General features: G+C 41.5%; 1 protein-coding gene across 5 annotated transcripts in view; it reads left to right on the forward strand.

Moving 5' to 3' along the window:
* The window catches only part of AOAH (acyloxyacyl hydrolase), a 152010-nt gene that overhangs the window by 129822 nt on the left and 8454 nt on the right, over positions 1-13734 (forward strand). For all 5 annotated transcript variants that reach the window (XM_061585978.1, XM_061585980.1, XM_061585981.1 and 2 more), the window contains 3 exons: positions 998-1056; positions 1847-1906; positions 3174-3270. In XM_061585978.1, coding sequence (XP_061441962.1) covers positions 998-1056; positions 1847-1906; positions 3174-3270 — 216 coding nt within the window. The remainder of the gene's footprint in view (positions 1-997; positions 1057-1846; positions 1907-3173; positions 3271-13734) is intronic.

Consider the following 13734-nt stretch of genomic DNA (forward strand, 5'->3'; position numbering starts at 1 on the left):
CTAAATGGAACAATGGTCTGACTTGGTATAAGGCAGCTCCTTATGATCCTATACCAGATTGGAGATATACCTAAAAGCTATTCAGGCTAACTTGGTTCACGCTATGATAATGACATTTTAGTGCTTGAAGCAGAACAACCTATTAGTTCCTTTCCTCACAAAAAATTCTTACTTAGCTGTGAAAGTGTCTGAGTGAACTTGGGCAAAATTACCATTGCTCTGCTTTGCTTCACAGAGTTGTGGATAGCATGAAAGGCCTTAGCAACCTTAACTATCCCAAAACATTGGAGTAAAGGTAGAAGATATATTAAATGAACACCAGAACTTGTGCACAGCTTTGACCTAAACATAAACAAGCCTGAATAGAGCTGCTTTGGATTATGACTCTGATCAGACAGAAACTGCTATTTGCTGCCTTAAACCTATTTTTGTCACCGCCGCCTATGCCCAGTCTTCATGAGGGTTGTTGTTGCCAGCTATCAAAATAACCCCTGTGCACCAGTGAATGTAGTGACAGTGGTAGGAGGCAAGGGAGGCAGAGGGTTGGAGGGTTGGCTGCCTACTATATGTGCTGCAAAGAGTAAAGTCCTCAGCCTTATTCATGCGCTCAGATGGATACACGTGGGCTTGGGGATGGGGGAGTGGGACGTGCATGCAAGTTCCACCCACAATATCCCCATGCACACCAACTCCACTTCCGAGCTTTGTGTGTTGATAATGCAGGGCTCCCAATTATAGGAAGGCTTCTAAGCACTGAACATCATGAGAATCCCTTGAGATGTTCATGCTCAAAGTACAAAGGTCAGATATGAAGCCTCCACACATGGGAGACATTGAGGGTGGAGCTTCCCCTCCCCATCCCTCCTCAAGTTAAGCCCATACACATTCATTCAAGTACACAAATAGGGCTCTTGTCAGGCAAATTTCTAATGGGTTTCCAGCAAGGGACATGACAGGTTTCAATGTTTTCAAGTTTGAAAATATTTCTGTTTTTCAGGGCAGTTAAACAAAGATGTCACCTATGGACAATTTTATTCATTTCTTAGCTGTCTTCAGGTAAGTTACCCAGATGTCCAATGAAATTATATTTTTGGCTGAAAAAGGTGATACATTCCATTGGAGTGACATGTAGTTGTTGTGGAAGTTCATATGGTTTGGAACTACATGTGAACCTTCCTTCAGAAAGGAATTATGCATGCAACTATTTCTAATGGTTTTAGATTGACTTTTAGTCAGGGCTAGCCTTACCACAAGGTGGAATTTTGTAGAGTGCAGCACTTTCGAAGCTGTGGCAAATTGAAGGAAATGGATTTTGGAATCCCCTCCCCCAATATCTTGCTGTTCCTGAGCAGCTTGTTTACCAAAGTGTTGTCCAGGGCAAATATGTTGGGATCAATGAGCCCCAGGGCCAGACTGAATAGGTAAAGTGCTGGAGTAATTAGTTTCCATCACTAATTAGGGGAGAAAGAGGAGGTGCATGGTTAAATATATTGTTTAGGGCACCAAAGTCTTTGTAGGCCATCTCCTACTTTTAGTACACCAAGCAGATGTAAAATACTCCAAACATGTCAGAGATTATAGACAATTGAGTCTGGTACATCTTTTCAGAACAACTGTTTCCTGATCAACTATTCATCTGAATTACCTCCATTCATTTATCTTTCCTGCCTAGGTCTCAAAGGGTAACACTTTGTAAAAAAAAAAACACAACTTTATCCAAACTACTGATCATTTCGATGTTTTTAATGTCATCACCAGCAATTCAATGTAACTGAGGTTTGGTCTCTGTCCTCTATTTTCACATGCCCACACATATGTTAAATCAACACTTTCCACATTCTCACAGACTACTCCATGCACTGGCTGGATGTCTACAAATGCCACACTTAGGAACGCGACTTCAGAGGTATGTTTAATATAAAAGTAAATTTCAAAATATATTTGGTTCTATTTTTAGAGACAGTATTTTGGACTTTTTTTGTAAGGAAAGAAGAAAAAATAACAATGTATTTGATCAGGGCTGTGGAGTCAGAGTCGGAGTCGTGGAATCGGAGTCGGAAGGAATTTTGGGTGGAGTCGGAGTCAGAGTCGGTAGAAATATACTGACTCCAGCTTCAAAATAAAATTAATATTTTAATATTAATATTAATATATTAATTTATTAATATTAATACATTAATATACATTTGCCATTTATGAAGGAGTCGGAGTCGGACAGTAGAAAAATAGAGGAGTTGGAGTCGAAGGTTTGACATACTGACTCCACAGCCTTGTATTTGATAAAGTTAGTTGTTTTACTAAAGGAATTAGGACTCCTAATATTACTATTCTGCTTCAGCTCAAGAAGCTCAGATTGGATTCCGTTTTTTATATATTTAAACAATCTGTTTATATACATCCAATTCCGATGCCAGCAAAATGTTAATAGACTGCCATTTCTTGTTCTGTCCCAGAGTAAGATCCAATTCACATCTTCCAAGGGAGGACATGCTATAGTCTTGTTATGGTATTGCCTAAGAATTAAATTTTTTGAAAGCAGAGTTATGTTAAGCATATGTATAACAAGGGATTCTAGCTTAGCATTTTCTCTGATATACCTGAACATGGACATGCTTGCAAGCAAGTATTTCCCCTCCCCGTGGCTTGTGAAGTAATGTAGTCTTGAGGAGGACTGTACCATGTGCTGCCTTGAACATCTGAATTGGCACTAAGTGAATGTAATGAAAAGAAGTGGCACTTGAAGGGCAATTTGCTCCAGCAATCTTTCCTACCATAGTTCCAAAGGTGAATTGTCTTTGTACCAACTGGAAATAGCTTAGGCTGGCTCCTTGGGCTTAGCTTTGTTCTGTCCTGAAGATCAGGTGAATGTTGTAGTATATACTGTGCCAGCATTTTTATACCATATTGGTCAAGGCTGTGTAAGCAAGGCCAATGGTTTGAACAAAGAAAGAGGGGTTTAGTTTTGTGACTTGGGTTTTAAATGGTATATTTAATTTCACATTTATTTTCCTGCACAGAAGCTGAAAGCGCTGCGACAGCACAAAGCTCACATGTTCTTTTATTGTTTATATCATTGTAAGCTGCTCTGAACTCTAAGCTGACAGAGCAGGGTAAGAGTTCTCATAACCATAAAATAATCCATACATATATTTCTTGTGGATTTTTTTTTCTAGAGAGCCTTACAGCTTTCCAACGTCCTGAAACAATTAGCAAAATCTGAAAAATATGCTAATTTTGATGTTTTCTACATGGATTTCCCACTGAAAGAAAGTAAGTTTATACAGGAGCTAAATAAACAATCACTATCACTAGAGGGAGGAATGGTACCTACCAGCTTAAATGATAAATTTCAGTAGAAGTTGCCCAAAGACAGGGCTGACTTTAGGTACTGGTGGGAGGGGAGTTGGGCATGGTGCAGCCAGTAGGCTCCCTCCCTGAATGGGCCCAGCTGCTGTTGCTGCATTCCTTTCACTTGCCCAATCTATAATTGCCCAGCACACAAATCAAGGGAGGATGCCACCCTAGCTCCTCTCTCTTGTCACTCCTCACATGCTCAGAGAGGACAGATGAGGAGGCTGTGACAGCAAAGAGGAGGAGACCAAGGCCAGGGGCCTGTAGGTCATAGCAGCGGTCACCCCTGTTAGGGTGTAGGCCTTGGCAATTGTCCAACAATGCCTACCTCTGCCACTGGCCCTGCCACAGATATGGACTTGGGAGTGGCCTAGAAATAATTTAAGTGAATACATAAGGCTCTTAGAAGTTTGGGTACTACCACTTGAACTTTGCCTGCCATGGCTTGAAAGATCAAGCTTAGGGTTGCCAGGTCTCCAGTTTTTGCCGAGGGTTTTCAGGGTCCTCTCCAGGTCTCCAGGTGAGTCACCTTAATCTCCAGACTCTCAGCTTTCCTTTTTTAAAAAAAGTTTCTAGGTGGTCTGGTTCACAGATATACACCAAAACGTCACACCCCCCACTTCTGTTAAATGAGCTCATAGGTGGCTGTTCTAACCCTGCCCTTCCAGGTTTGTAGCCAATAAGTGAAGTCAGGGCTGTGATTTGTTGACCTCCAGGCAGTAGCTAGACCTCACTGCAAGCTCAGAAAACCGTTGTTTTCCCCCTGCATATCTGAAATCTCATAAATTGAGTAAGTATATAGCTTTCAGTCTTTTTCTCTCGTGTGCAGAAGTCAAACAACTTTATATTTCCCTGGGCTGTTGAAATGGGCAGTGTTTTGAAAACCTTCCCAATATGAAGCTTTAATCCAATACTTGCTTTTCTGGGAGTAAAGCTGCAATGCTAATCCCACATACCTGAAGTAAACCCCATTGAATTCAATAGGACTTACTTTTGAGTAGACATGGTTAGGGTTGTGCTGTAAATTAATGGGACTTTTGAGTGAACATAGCAAAGAATTGTGCTTGTGTTGGAAATCTTTCTCTCCCCCTCTAATCTTATTTTTAAAGCAATTAGGCAGGGCTTACATAGCTATCACTGCTTTTATTATGTAGGAAACTAATACTGATTTTTTTTAAAAAAATGTTCTGCAAGGACCAACCAGTTTTGACAATAAACTATTATATGGGGTGTATGTATTTTACACCTCCACTGTCTGTGGTATATGGAGTCTTTCCAACAACCCTGTGAGGTAGGGTTTCCAAGTGTAAACCAAGGCAGCTCACAATAAGAAATAAATCCCTTTAAAATCCAATAACCATAAAACAAGTATAAACAGTTGCAAAACAGCTTAAAGTGGCATGATTCTGAATTTTGGGTTTTGAGGAAGAATGATGCCTGCCAACCTGAAAAACTCTGATGTGTAGACCTGAATTCACTGGTGCAGCCCGCTTCACTAAGATTTTGCTTCCAGCCCTTGGTAAGATGGCTGTCATTCATGGGCTCTACATAGCTAAATTCTAATACCCACATAAATTTAATGGAACAGTCCTGAAGTTCGTCATGTTTAGAGACTAAATATTGTCATGTTCCAGGAATAAGGTAAGTGGGAATTAGAGGTCTGTGTGAAGAAGGGTAGTAACTAAACTCATTTCCATGACTTAAGGGGAGAACTTAACTGTAGCTAGAGATGGGTGACAATTTTGCTAAATTTGAACTTGGCACTGGATTTCCTTATAGTTTGCAAATTCACTATCTTTGCAGCCCAACCTTTTATTGTTAACAATGTCATATTTGATCTAATATGCTGAAATGTGTATTCCCTTTAACTTCACTCAATGGGGTGTTGATGATAGCCATTAACAGTCATTATTTTATTCTTAATCTGTATCCTTGTTTCTTTTTTTTAACTCACAAGTGGGAAGGGAGCCAAGGAGGGAGCAGGTGAGCAACAGGGATTGAATTCAGTGGGACCTATGTCTGAGTAGGCATTTATTTATTTATTTATTGCATTTGTGTACTGCCCCATAGCCAAAGCTCTCTGGGTGGTTTACAGCAATTAAAAACATTAAAAACAAATATACAATTTTTAAAACACATTTTTTTAAAAACAATTTAAAAACACATGCTAAAATGCCTGGGAGAAGTGGCATGGCTAGGATTTCATCGTGAACCCTCTAAGGCAAACAGGTCTGCCAGCCTGGCCCCTACTGTGATATGATTGTTATTATTTACAGCACATGTACTTGTAGATAAATTGCTTAATGGGGTTTACTTCCCAGATAGATGTGTGTTGGATTGCAGCCTTAGTTTGGGGACTGGATTGTGCTCCTAACTCCCCCACCTTAAAAATTGCTCCTTTCTCCCCACATCAAGCAAACACATTTTGTGGGTGTGAGCCAGAGCCCTCTAAGGAAGTGGTCTGCCAGTCCAGGATCCACTGTGATCCTACATTATTATTACCAGGGCTTTTTGTTGTTGTTTCAGCACTCACCGGTACCGAGTACTGGCACTTTTAAAATTTTTTGCTGCCCATGGCAACCATTCTGTGCTGGCACCCATGGTGCTTCTATCAAGAAATGAGTACCAGCATCTCATTTTTCACCCAAAAAGCAATGATGATAATTTCTTTTATATCTCACCTTTCTAAGTCCCATGAAAGTCAATGGGGCTTCCTTCTGAGTAGGCATGTAGAGGGACTGCACTAGCCACAACATAAGCATGCCTGCATATGTTAACTCAGAAGTAAGTCTGAAGGTAGTGAGATTTACTCTGTAGTACATGTGCTTAGGATTGCAGCTGTAACAATACAGCATGTTTACTCCTAGGTAAATCCCTCTGTGCTCAGTGGGGCTTACCCCCAGATAAATGTGCATAGGAGTGCAGCAGCCATGAAGGTGCTTAGTTAGGGAGCTGGATTATGCTCCAATCCCTCCCCCCACCCCGACATCAAGCAAACACACTTTGTGGTATCAGTTTGCAGACAGCTGAACAACTTTATATTATCCTGTTGTCATTGCTGTTAAGTAACCTGTATTGAAGATGCAGTTGTTATATTCTGAACTGTTATTTAAGCAAGATTATTAATTTTATTTCCATAAAATTCAAACTGTAACACAAACGATATAACAGAAGCATTAGAAACACTATTAAAATTCACACAGCTTTTAGCACATCACATTATAATTGCTGGCTCTGTCCTGTAGATTCAAAAGCAGATGCCTTCTTCAAGAAGAATTCTTTATCCTCTACAGCAGGAAAGCAGCAAGGGGAAAAAAGCACTTTTTAAAAGTGAAAATGAGTGAACGTTTTTAAGAGACACTCCAATCAATGAAATGGTTAAATGAAGTTAAGAACATAAGAACATAAGAACATAAGAAGAGCCTGCTGCATCAGGCCAGTGGCCCATCTAGTCCAGCATCCTGTTCTCACAGTGGCCAACCAGGGGCCTGGGGGAAGCCCGCAAGCAGGACCCGAGTGCAAGAACACTCTCCCCTCCTGAGGCTTCCGGCAACTGGTTTTCAGAAGCATGCTGCCTCTGACTAGGGTGGCAGAGCACAGCCATCACGGCTAGTAGCCATTGATAGCCCTGTCCTCCATGAATTTGTCTAATCTTCTTTTAAAGCCATCCAAGCTGGTGGCCATTACTGCGTCTTGTGGGAGCAAATTCCATAGTTTAACTATGCGCTGAGTAAAGAAGTACTTCCTTTTGTCTGTCCTGAATCTTCCAACATTCAGCTTCTTTCAATGTCCACGAGTTTTAGTATTATGAGGGAGAAAAGATTTTCTCTATCCACTTTCTCAATGCCATGCATAATTTTATACACTTCTATCATGTCTCCTCTGACCCGCCTTTTCTCCAAACTAAAAAGCCCCAAATGCTGCAACCTTTCCTCATAAGGGAGTCGCTCCATCCCCTTGATCATTCTGGTTGCCCTCTTCTGAACCTTTTCCAACTCTATAATATCCTTTTTGAGATGAGGCGACCAGAACTGTGCACAGTATTCCAAATGCGGTGGCACCATAGATTTATACAGCGGCATTATGATATCGGCTGTTTTATTTTCAATACCTTTCCTAATTATCCCTAGCATGGAATTTGCCTTTTTCACAGCTGCCTACGTGTCCTGTTAGTGCCTGAAAATGCTACAAAGTTATCATATTGCTCTTTATTCCTATACCTTAAGCAGGCTAAAACCTGTCAAGATGGCCAGCACAGGAGGACAGGACACTACACTGTGAAAAAATAAGCCAGGGGCATGGAGGAGAAGAAAGATTTATATATATATATATATATATATATATATATATATATATATATATATATATATATATATATATATATATATATATAAAGAGTTCATTGCTGTGGTGGGGTGGATCAAGCAATATCAATTTTTGGTTGGTTAACTTGAAACAGGATAAATAGACAAGTAGGTGAACTTAGCCAGCAGTGGTTCAGTTTTCAACTTTGAAATTTAAATTACATATATGATCTGAAAATAAATTCAACTACACAAGCCTCGTTTAATTGTGGGGGCGGGCCAGGGGGATTTAGATGACTGTCTTTGGACAGATAGTAAGCTAGAGGCAAGAGACAGACTTGATGGGCAATTAGCTGCCTCACTTGCATCTGAATACAAAAACAAACAGATCATCTGTGGAAAGAACATTAAGAATAACGTTATTTTCTGAGACGAAATAAACTGAACAGCAAGAGCAAAAGACAGTGGATAACAAAAAAATAACCTAACAATTTGCTCATAAGAGCATGGGAGGTTTGGAAAGTGGCAACACAAGAAAGGGCCTTTTCAGTGGTGGACCCCTGGCTGTCTGGGAAGCATACCTGGCACTATCTTTTTTCCATCTTTAGGTGCCGGGCAAAGACTTGCAGTACACCCAGGCCTTTGGCCCTTGATGACCTCTTTTAGTGGGGTGGGACTGGTATATCTGCTCTTTATTTGTATTGACTGTGTGTGTTTTAATTTGGTTGTAGTTGTCAGAGGTGTTTTTAGGTTTTATGGTTTTTGTTGTTTTAATTGGTTGTGTAATAATAATAATAAAGAATAAAAAAACCCTGTAAGTTACTCTTAGACTAAAAGCTGTAATGCCAGAAGAACGTCACATGCATTACTCATAAGTCATGTATGGGTATTCTGAAAACTGAGAAGCATACTGGAATACCTAAGACTGACTCAAGAGCAAGGCACAAGCTGAAATCCTTCCAGTGCTGTTGTTTTCATCATACAAATGAACTATCCACACTCATTCTTATGAGAAAAAGTTTGTAATAATGGAAACAGTCTTTGGGCCTTTTATAGCGGTTCTTTTTCCTTGTGCCAGTGAGCTTCTGGTTTATGATGAGTCATCGTGTTCATTCACCAGGAGCAGGCTAGAGGTTTTATGTGCCACCATCCTATATTGAGGTTTGCAGCTGAGTGCCAAACTGCAGGTTCTACTTGTGGCGAACGATTCAGATGTGAAATCAGGCATGTGCCAAAATCCTACTGATGTTTCTGGCATGTCTAAAAAATATAAGCCATAATCCACATGTAGTCACTTGCAAAGAAGTATATGTATATTTCCATCTGCAATTTGAGTGATGTGACTGTGTGCATCTCCATTCATGTATAGGTCACATGGTAAGAGAACATAAGAACATAAGAAGAGCCTGCTGGATCAGGCCACTGGCCCATCTAGTCCAGCATCCTGTTCTCACAGTGGCCAACCAGGTGCCTGGGGAAAGCCCGCAAGCAGGACCCAAGTGCAAGAACACTCTCCCCTCCTGAGGCTTCCGGCAACTGGTTTTCAGAAGCATGCTGCCTCTGACTAGGGTGGCAGAGCACAGCCATCATGGCTAGTAGCCATTGATAGCCCTGTCCTCCATGAATTTGTCTAATCTTCTTTTAAAGCCATCCAAGCTGGTGGCCATTACTGCATCTTGTGGGAGCAAATTCCATAGTTTAACTATGCGCTGAGTAAAGAAATACTTCCTTTTGTCTGTCCTGAATCTTCCAACATTCAGCTTCTTTGAATGTCCACGAGTTCTAGTATTATGAGAGAGGGAGAAGAACTTTTCTCTATCCACTTTCTCAATGCCATGCATAATTTTATACACTTCTATCATGTCTCCTCTGACCCGCCTTTTCTCTAAACTAAAAAGCCCCAAATGCTGCAACCTTTCTCGTAAGGGAGTCGCTCCATCCCCTTGATCATTCTGGTTGCCCTCTTCTGAACCTTTTCCAACTCTATAATATCCTTTTTGAGATGAGGTGACCAGAACTGTACACAGTGTTCCAGATGTGGCCGCACCATAGATTTATACAACGGCATTATGATATCAGCTGTTTTATTTTCAATACCTTTCCTAATTATCGCTAGCATGGAATTTGCCTTTTTCACAGCTGCCGCACACTGGGTCGACATTTTCATCGTGCTGTCCACTACAACCCCGAGGTCTCTCTCCTGGTCGGTCACCGCCAGTTCAGACCCCATGAGCGTATATGTGAAGTTAAGATTTTTTGCTCCAATATGCATAATTTTACACTTGTTTATAGTGAATTGCATTTGCCATTTTTCCACCCATTCACTCAGTTTGGAGAGGTCTTTTTGGAGCTCTTCGCAAATCCCTTTTTGTTTTAACAACCCTGCACAATTTAGTATCGTCAGCAAACTTGGCCACTTCACTGCTCACTCCTAATTCTAGGTCATTAATGAACAAGTTGAAAAGTACAGGTCCCAATACCGATCCTTGAGGGACTCCACTTTCTACAGCCCTCCATTGGGAGAACTGTCCGTTTATTCCTACTCTCTGCTTTCTGCTTCTTAACCAATTCCTTATCCACAAGAGGACCTCTCCTCTTATTCCATGACTGCTAAGCTTCCTCAGAAGTCTTTGGTGAGGTACCTTGTTAAACGCTTTTTGAAAGTCTAAGTACACTATGTCCACTGGATCACCTCTATCTATATGCTTGTTGACACTCTCAAAGAATTCTAATAGGTTACTGAGACAGGACTTTCCCTTGCAGAAGCCATGCTGGCTCTGCTTCAGCAAGGCTTGTTCTTCTATGTGCTTAGTTAATCTAGCTTTAATCATACTTTCTACCAGTTTTCCAGGGACAGAAGTTAAGCTAACTGGCCTGTAATTTCCGGGATCCCCTCTGGATCCCTTTTTGAAGATTGGCGTTACATTGGCCACTTTCCAGTCCTCAGGCACGGAGGAGGACCCGAGGGACAAGTTACATATTTTAGTTAACAGATCAGCAATTTCACATTTGAGTTCTTTGAGAACTCTCAGGTGGATGCCATCCGGGCCTGGTGATTTGTCAGTTTTTATATTGTCCAGTAAGCCTAGAACTTCCTCTCTCGTTACCACTATTTGTCTCAGTTCCTCAGAATCCCTTCCTGCAAATGTTAGTTCAGGTTCAGGGATCTGCCCTATATCTTCCACTGTGAAGACAGATGCAAAGAATTCATTTAGCTTCTCTGCAATCTCCTTATCGTTCTTTAGTACACCTTTGACTCCCTTATCATCCAAGGGTCCAATTGTCTCCCTAGATGGTCTCCTGCTTTGAATGTATTTATAGAATTTTTTGTTGTTGGTTTTTATGTTCTTTGCAATGTGCTCCTCAAATTCTTTTTTAGCATCCCTTATTGTCTTCTTGCATTTCTTTTGCCAGAGTTTGTGTTCTTTTTTATTTTCTTCATTCGGACAAGACTTCCATTTTCTGAAGGAAGACTTTTTGCCTCTAAGAGCTTCCTTGACTTTGCTCATTAACTATGCTGGCATCTTCTTGGCCCTGGCGGTACCTTTTCTGATCTGCGGTATGCACTCCAGTTGAGCTTCTAATATAGTGTTTTTAAACAACTTCCAAGCATTTTTGAGTGATGTGACCCTCTGGACTTTGTTTTTCAGCTTTCTTTTTACCAATCCCCTCATTTTTGTGAAGTTTCCTCTTTTGAAGTCAAATATGACCGTGTTGGATTTTCTTGGCAATTGGCCATTTACATGTATGTTTAATTTAATAGCACTATGGTCACTGCTCCCAATCGGATCAACAACACTTACATCTCGCACCAGGTCCCGGTCCCCACTGAGGACTAAGTCCAGGGTTGCCGTCCCTCTGGTCGGTTCCATGACCAACTGGTCTAGGGCATAGTCATTTAGAATATCTAGAAATTTTGCTTCTTTGTCATGACTGGAACACATATGTGGCCAGTATATGTCTGGGTAGTTGAAGTCACCCATTACTACCACCTTTCCTAGTTTGGATGCTTCCTCAATTTCATATCTCATCTCAAGGTCTCCCTGAGCATTTTGATCAGGGGGATGATAGATCGTTCCCAGCATTAAATCCCTCCTGGGGCATGGTATCACCACCCACAACAATTCTGTGGAGGATTCTGTGGAGGAGTGTATACAGATAAACATTGCTATGTGCAGAGCTCCAAAAAACCTCTTTTGAGTGTGCCAGTGGTGAATGATCCTTTCCTTCTGGTGTGCACCCCTGTAAGACCCTTGCCTGGAACACCAACGTCACATAGCACCACTACATAGGAAGCTGCCTTATACTGAGTCAGACGGTGGCCCATCTAATTCAGTATTGTCTACACCGATTGGGAGCAGCTCTCCAGGATTTTAGATGGAGAACATTCCCAGCCATATTTGGTCATGCAGTGGGATTGGAGGTGGAACCTTCAGCATGCAATGCAGATTTTCTACTGTTGAGATGCAGCCCTTCTCCTTGCCTAGTGAATATGAATGCAGTAGGGATAGAGGGTGCCAGGCTGCATTGGTGGTGGTGGAATGCAGTAGCAGCAGCTGTTCTCATGCTTGGGCCCAGCCTTAGAGCCAACAGAATGAGGTCAGCAGCAGGTAGGGAGGAGGAAAACCTGGCAAGTGGGGCAAGCTGCCACCCAGCCTGAGATCTGGCTGGGCTGTCAACATCAGCTGTACCTGTCACTTCAGCTACAGTCTCATCACAGCAAGCTGCAACAGGACCCTTAATGGTTCCAGCAGTTGACCAATCAGCAGCAGCAATCAGTAAGACTGCCACTGTGAGCCACTGAGGGGGACACAGGTGGTTCTTTCTACTGGGATTGCTGGTGCTGAAGGAGTGGCCTTTGCTGATCTCACTAGCTCAGCTGGTCCTGCAGCTGGATTCCTCTCTAGCCACGTTAGATTTGGAAGCACTCTAAACTCAGCATGATGACAAAATCATAACTCCACCCCTCCTTTGAGAGAGGGGCAGTGTTGACTTCCCGGAAGGATTGCTCCGCCTGTGACTGCCTCTGAGACGAGCTCTGTCTCAGAGAAAGCTTTTTTCAGTTTAAAATCAGTCAAAAGGGAACTTTGACTGGTATAAATGTTCTCCCAGGCAAGGGTGAACCGAAGATTATCCACAGAAACTTTGTTAGGCTGTCGGTGGCTGGAATCGATCAGGAATTCCCTGGGAAAAGAAGGCATACCTAGCAGCTGAGGACGGAGTTAGGACTTCCAGCAAGCTGGGCTGAAAAAAGCGAGAAGTTTTTTCTTTTAAACGATCCACAACGGGCGAGCTTTCTTCTGTCTAATCTTATCATTTGGCTTAAATTACTACAGTAAAAGAGATTTGTTTAAGAATCAGAAATCAAGATAGCTGGGTGAGTTACACTTCTCTCTTTTATACAAGGAATTAAGGAGGAGGAAAGAAAATTTAAAAAGCTTATCTTATTTTTTATGGCAAAAAGCTGGCCTGAATTTGGAATCTATAAAGATTAAAACGGATGAGGGGCAACTTACCCGAAGAGAAAATCTGATCTAGATGATTATTTGATTGATATATGTCTGGGACTACTTTTTCTTGGACTACTTTTTTTAGACGAATCTGCTGTTTGTGTATGTTACTAATTGTTCGGCGCTGTGAACCAAATTTGTTTTGCATTCTTGGACGTGCGGGAGATAAGAACTGTGCTGGCCAGATGATGTCAACAGGCCTGGAATATTAACTCCCTTATTGCTGGAAAAAGAAGCAAATTACTCTTTGCTTGGGAATTGTGGCTATATTGGAAATTTGAAGGGTTTTTTCTTCGGCTTTAAGAATGACAATCAAAGAAGTGGCAGAGACCCTTGATGTATCCCTGGAAGGGTTTTCCCCTCTGGATATGTTTCAGAAGATAATGGATGAGATTAAGATAACAAAACAAGAACTGGGACAGAGTAGACAAGAGATGGCAACTGAATTTGGTAAAGTGAAACAGGAGCTGAAAGAAATAAAGGATTATATGAGAAAAGGAGCAGACGGACAAGCAATAGAAGATGAAAAAGAAATTAAAGGGAAGGAGCAAATTCTGGAGATTGGATCA

This window comes from Rhineura floridana, chromosome 10, assembly GCF_030035675.1.
Source record: "Rhineura floridana isolate rRhiFlo1 chromosome 10, rRhiFlo1.hap2, whole genome shotgun sequence".
In the NCBI taxonomy this organism is placed as follows: domain Eukaryota; kingdom Metazoa; phylum Chordata; class Lepidosauria; order Squamata; family Rhineuridae; genus Rhineura; species Rhineura floridana.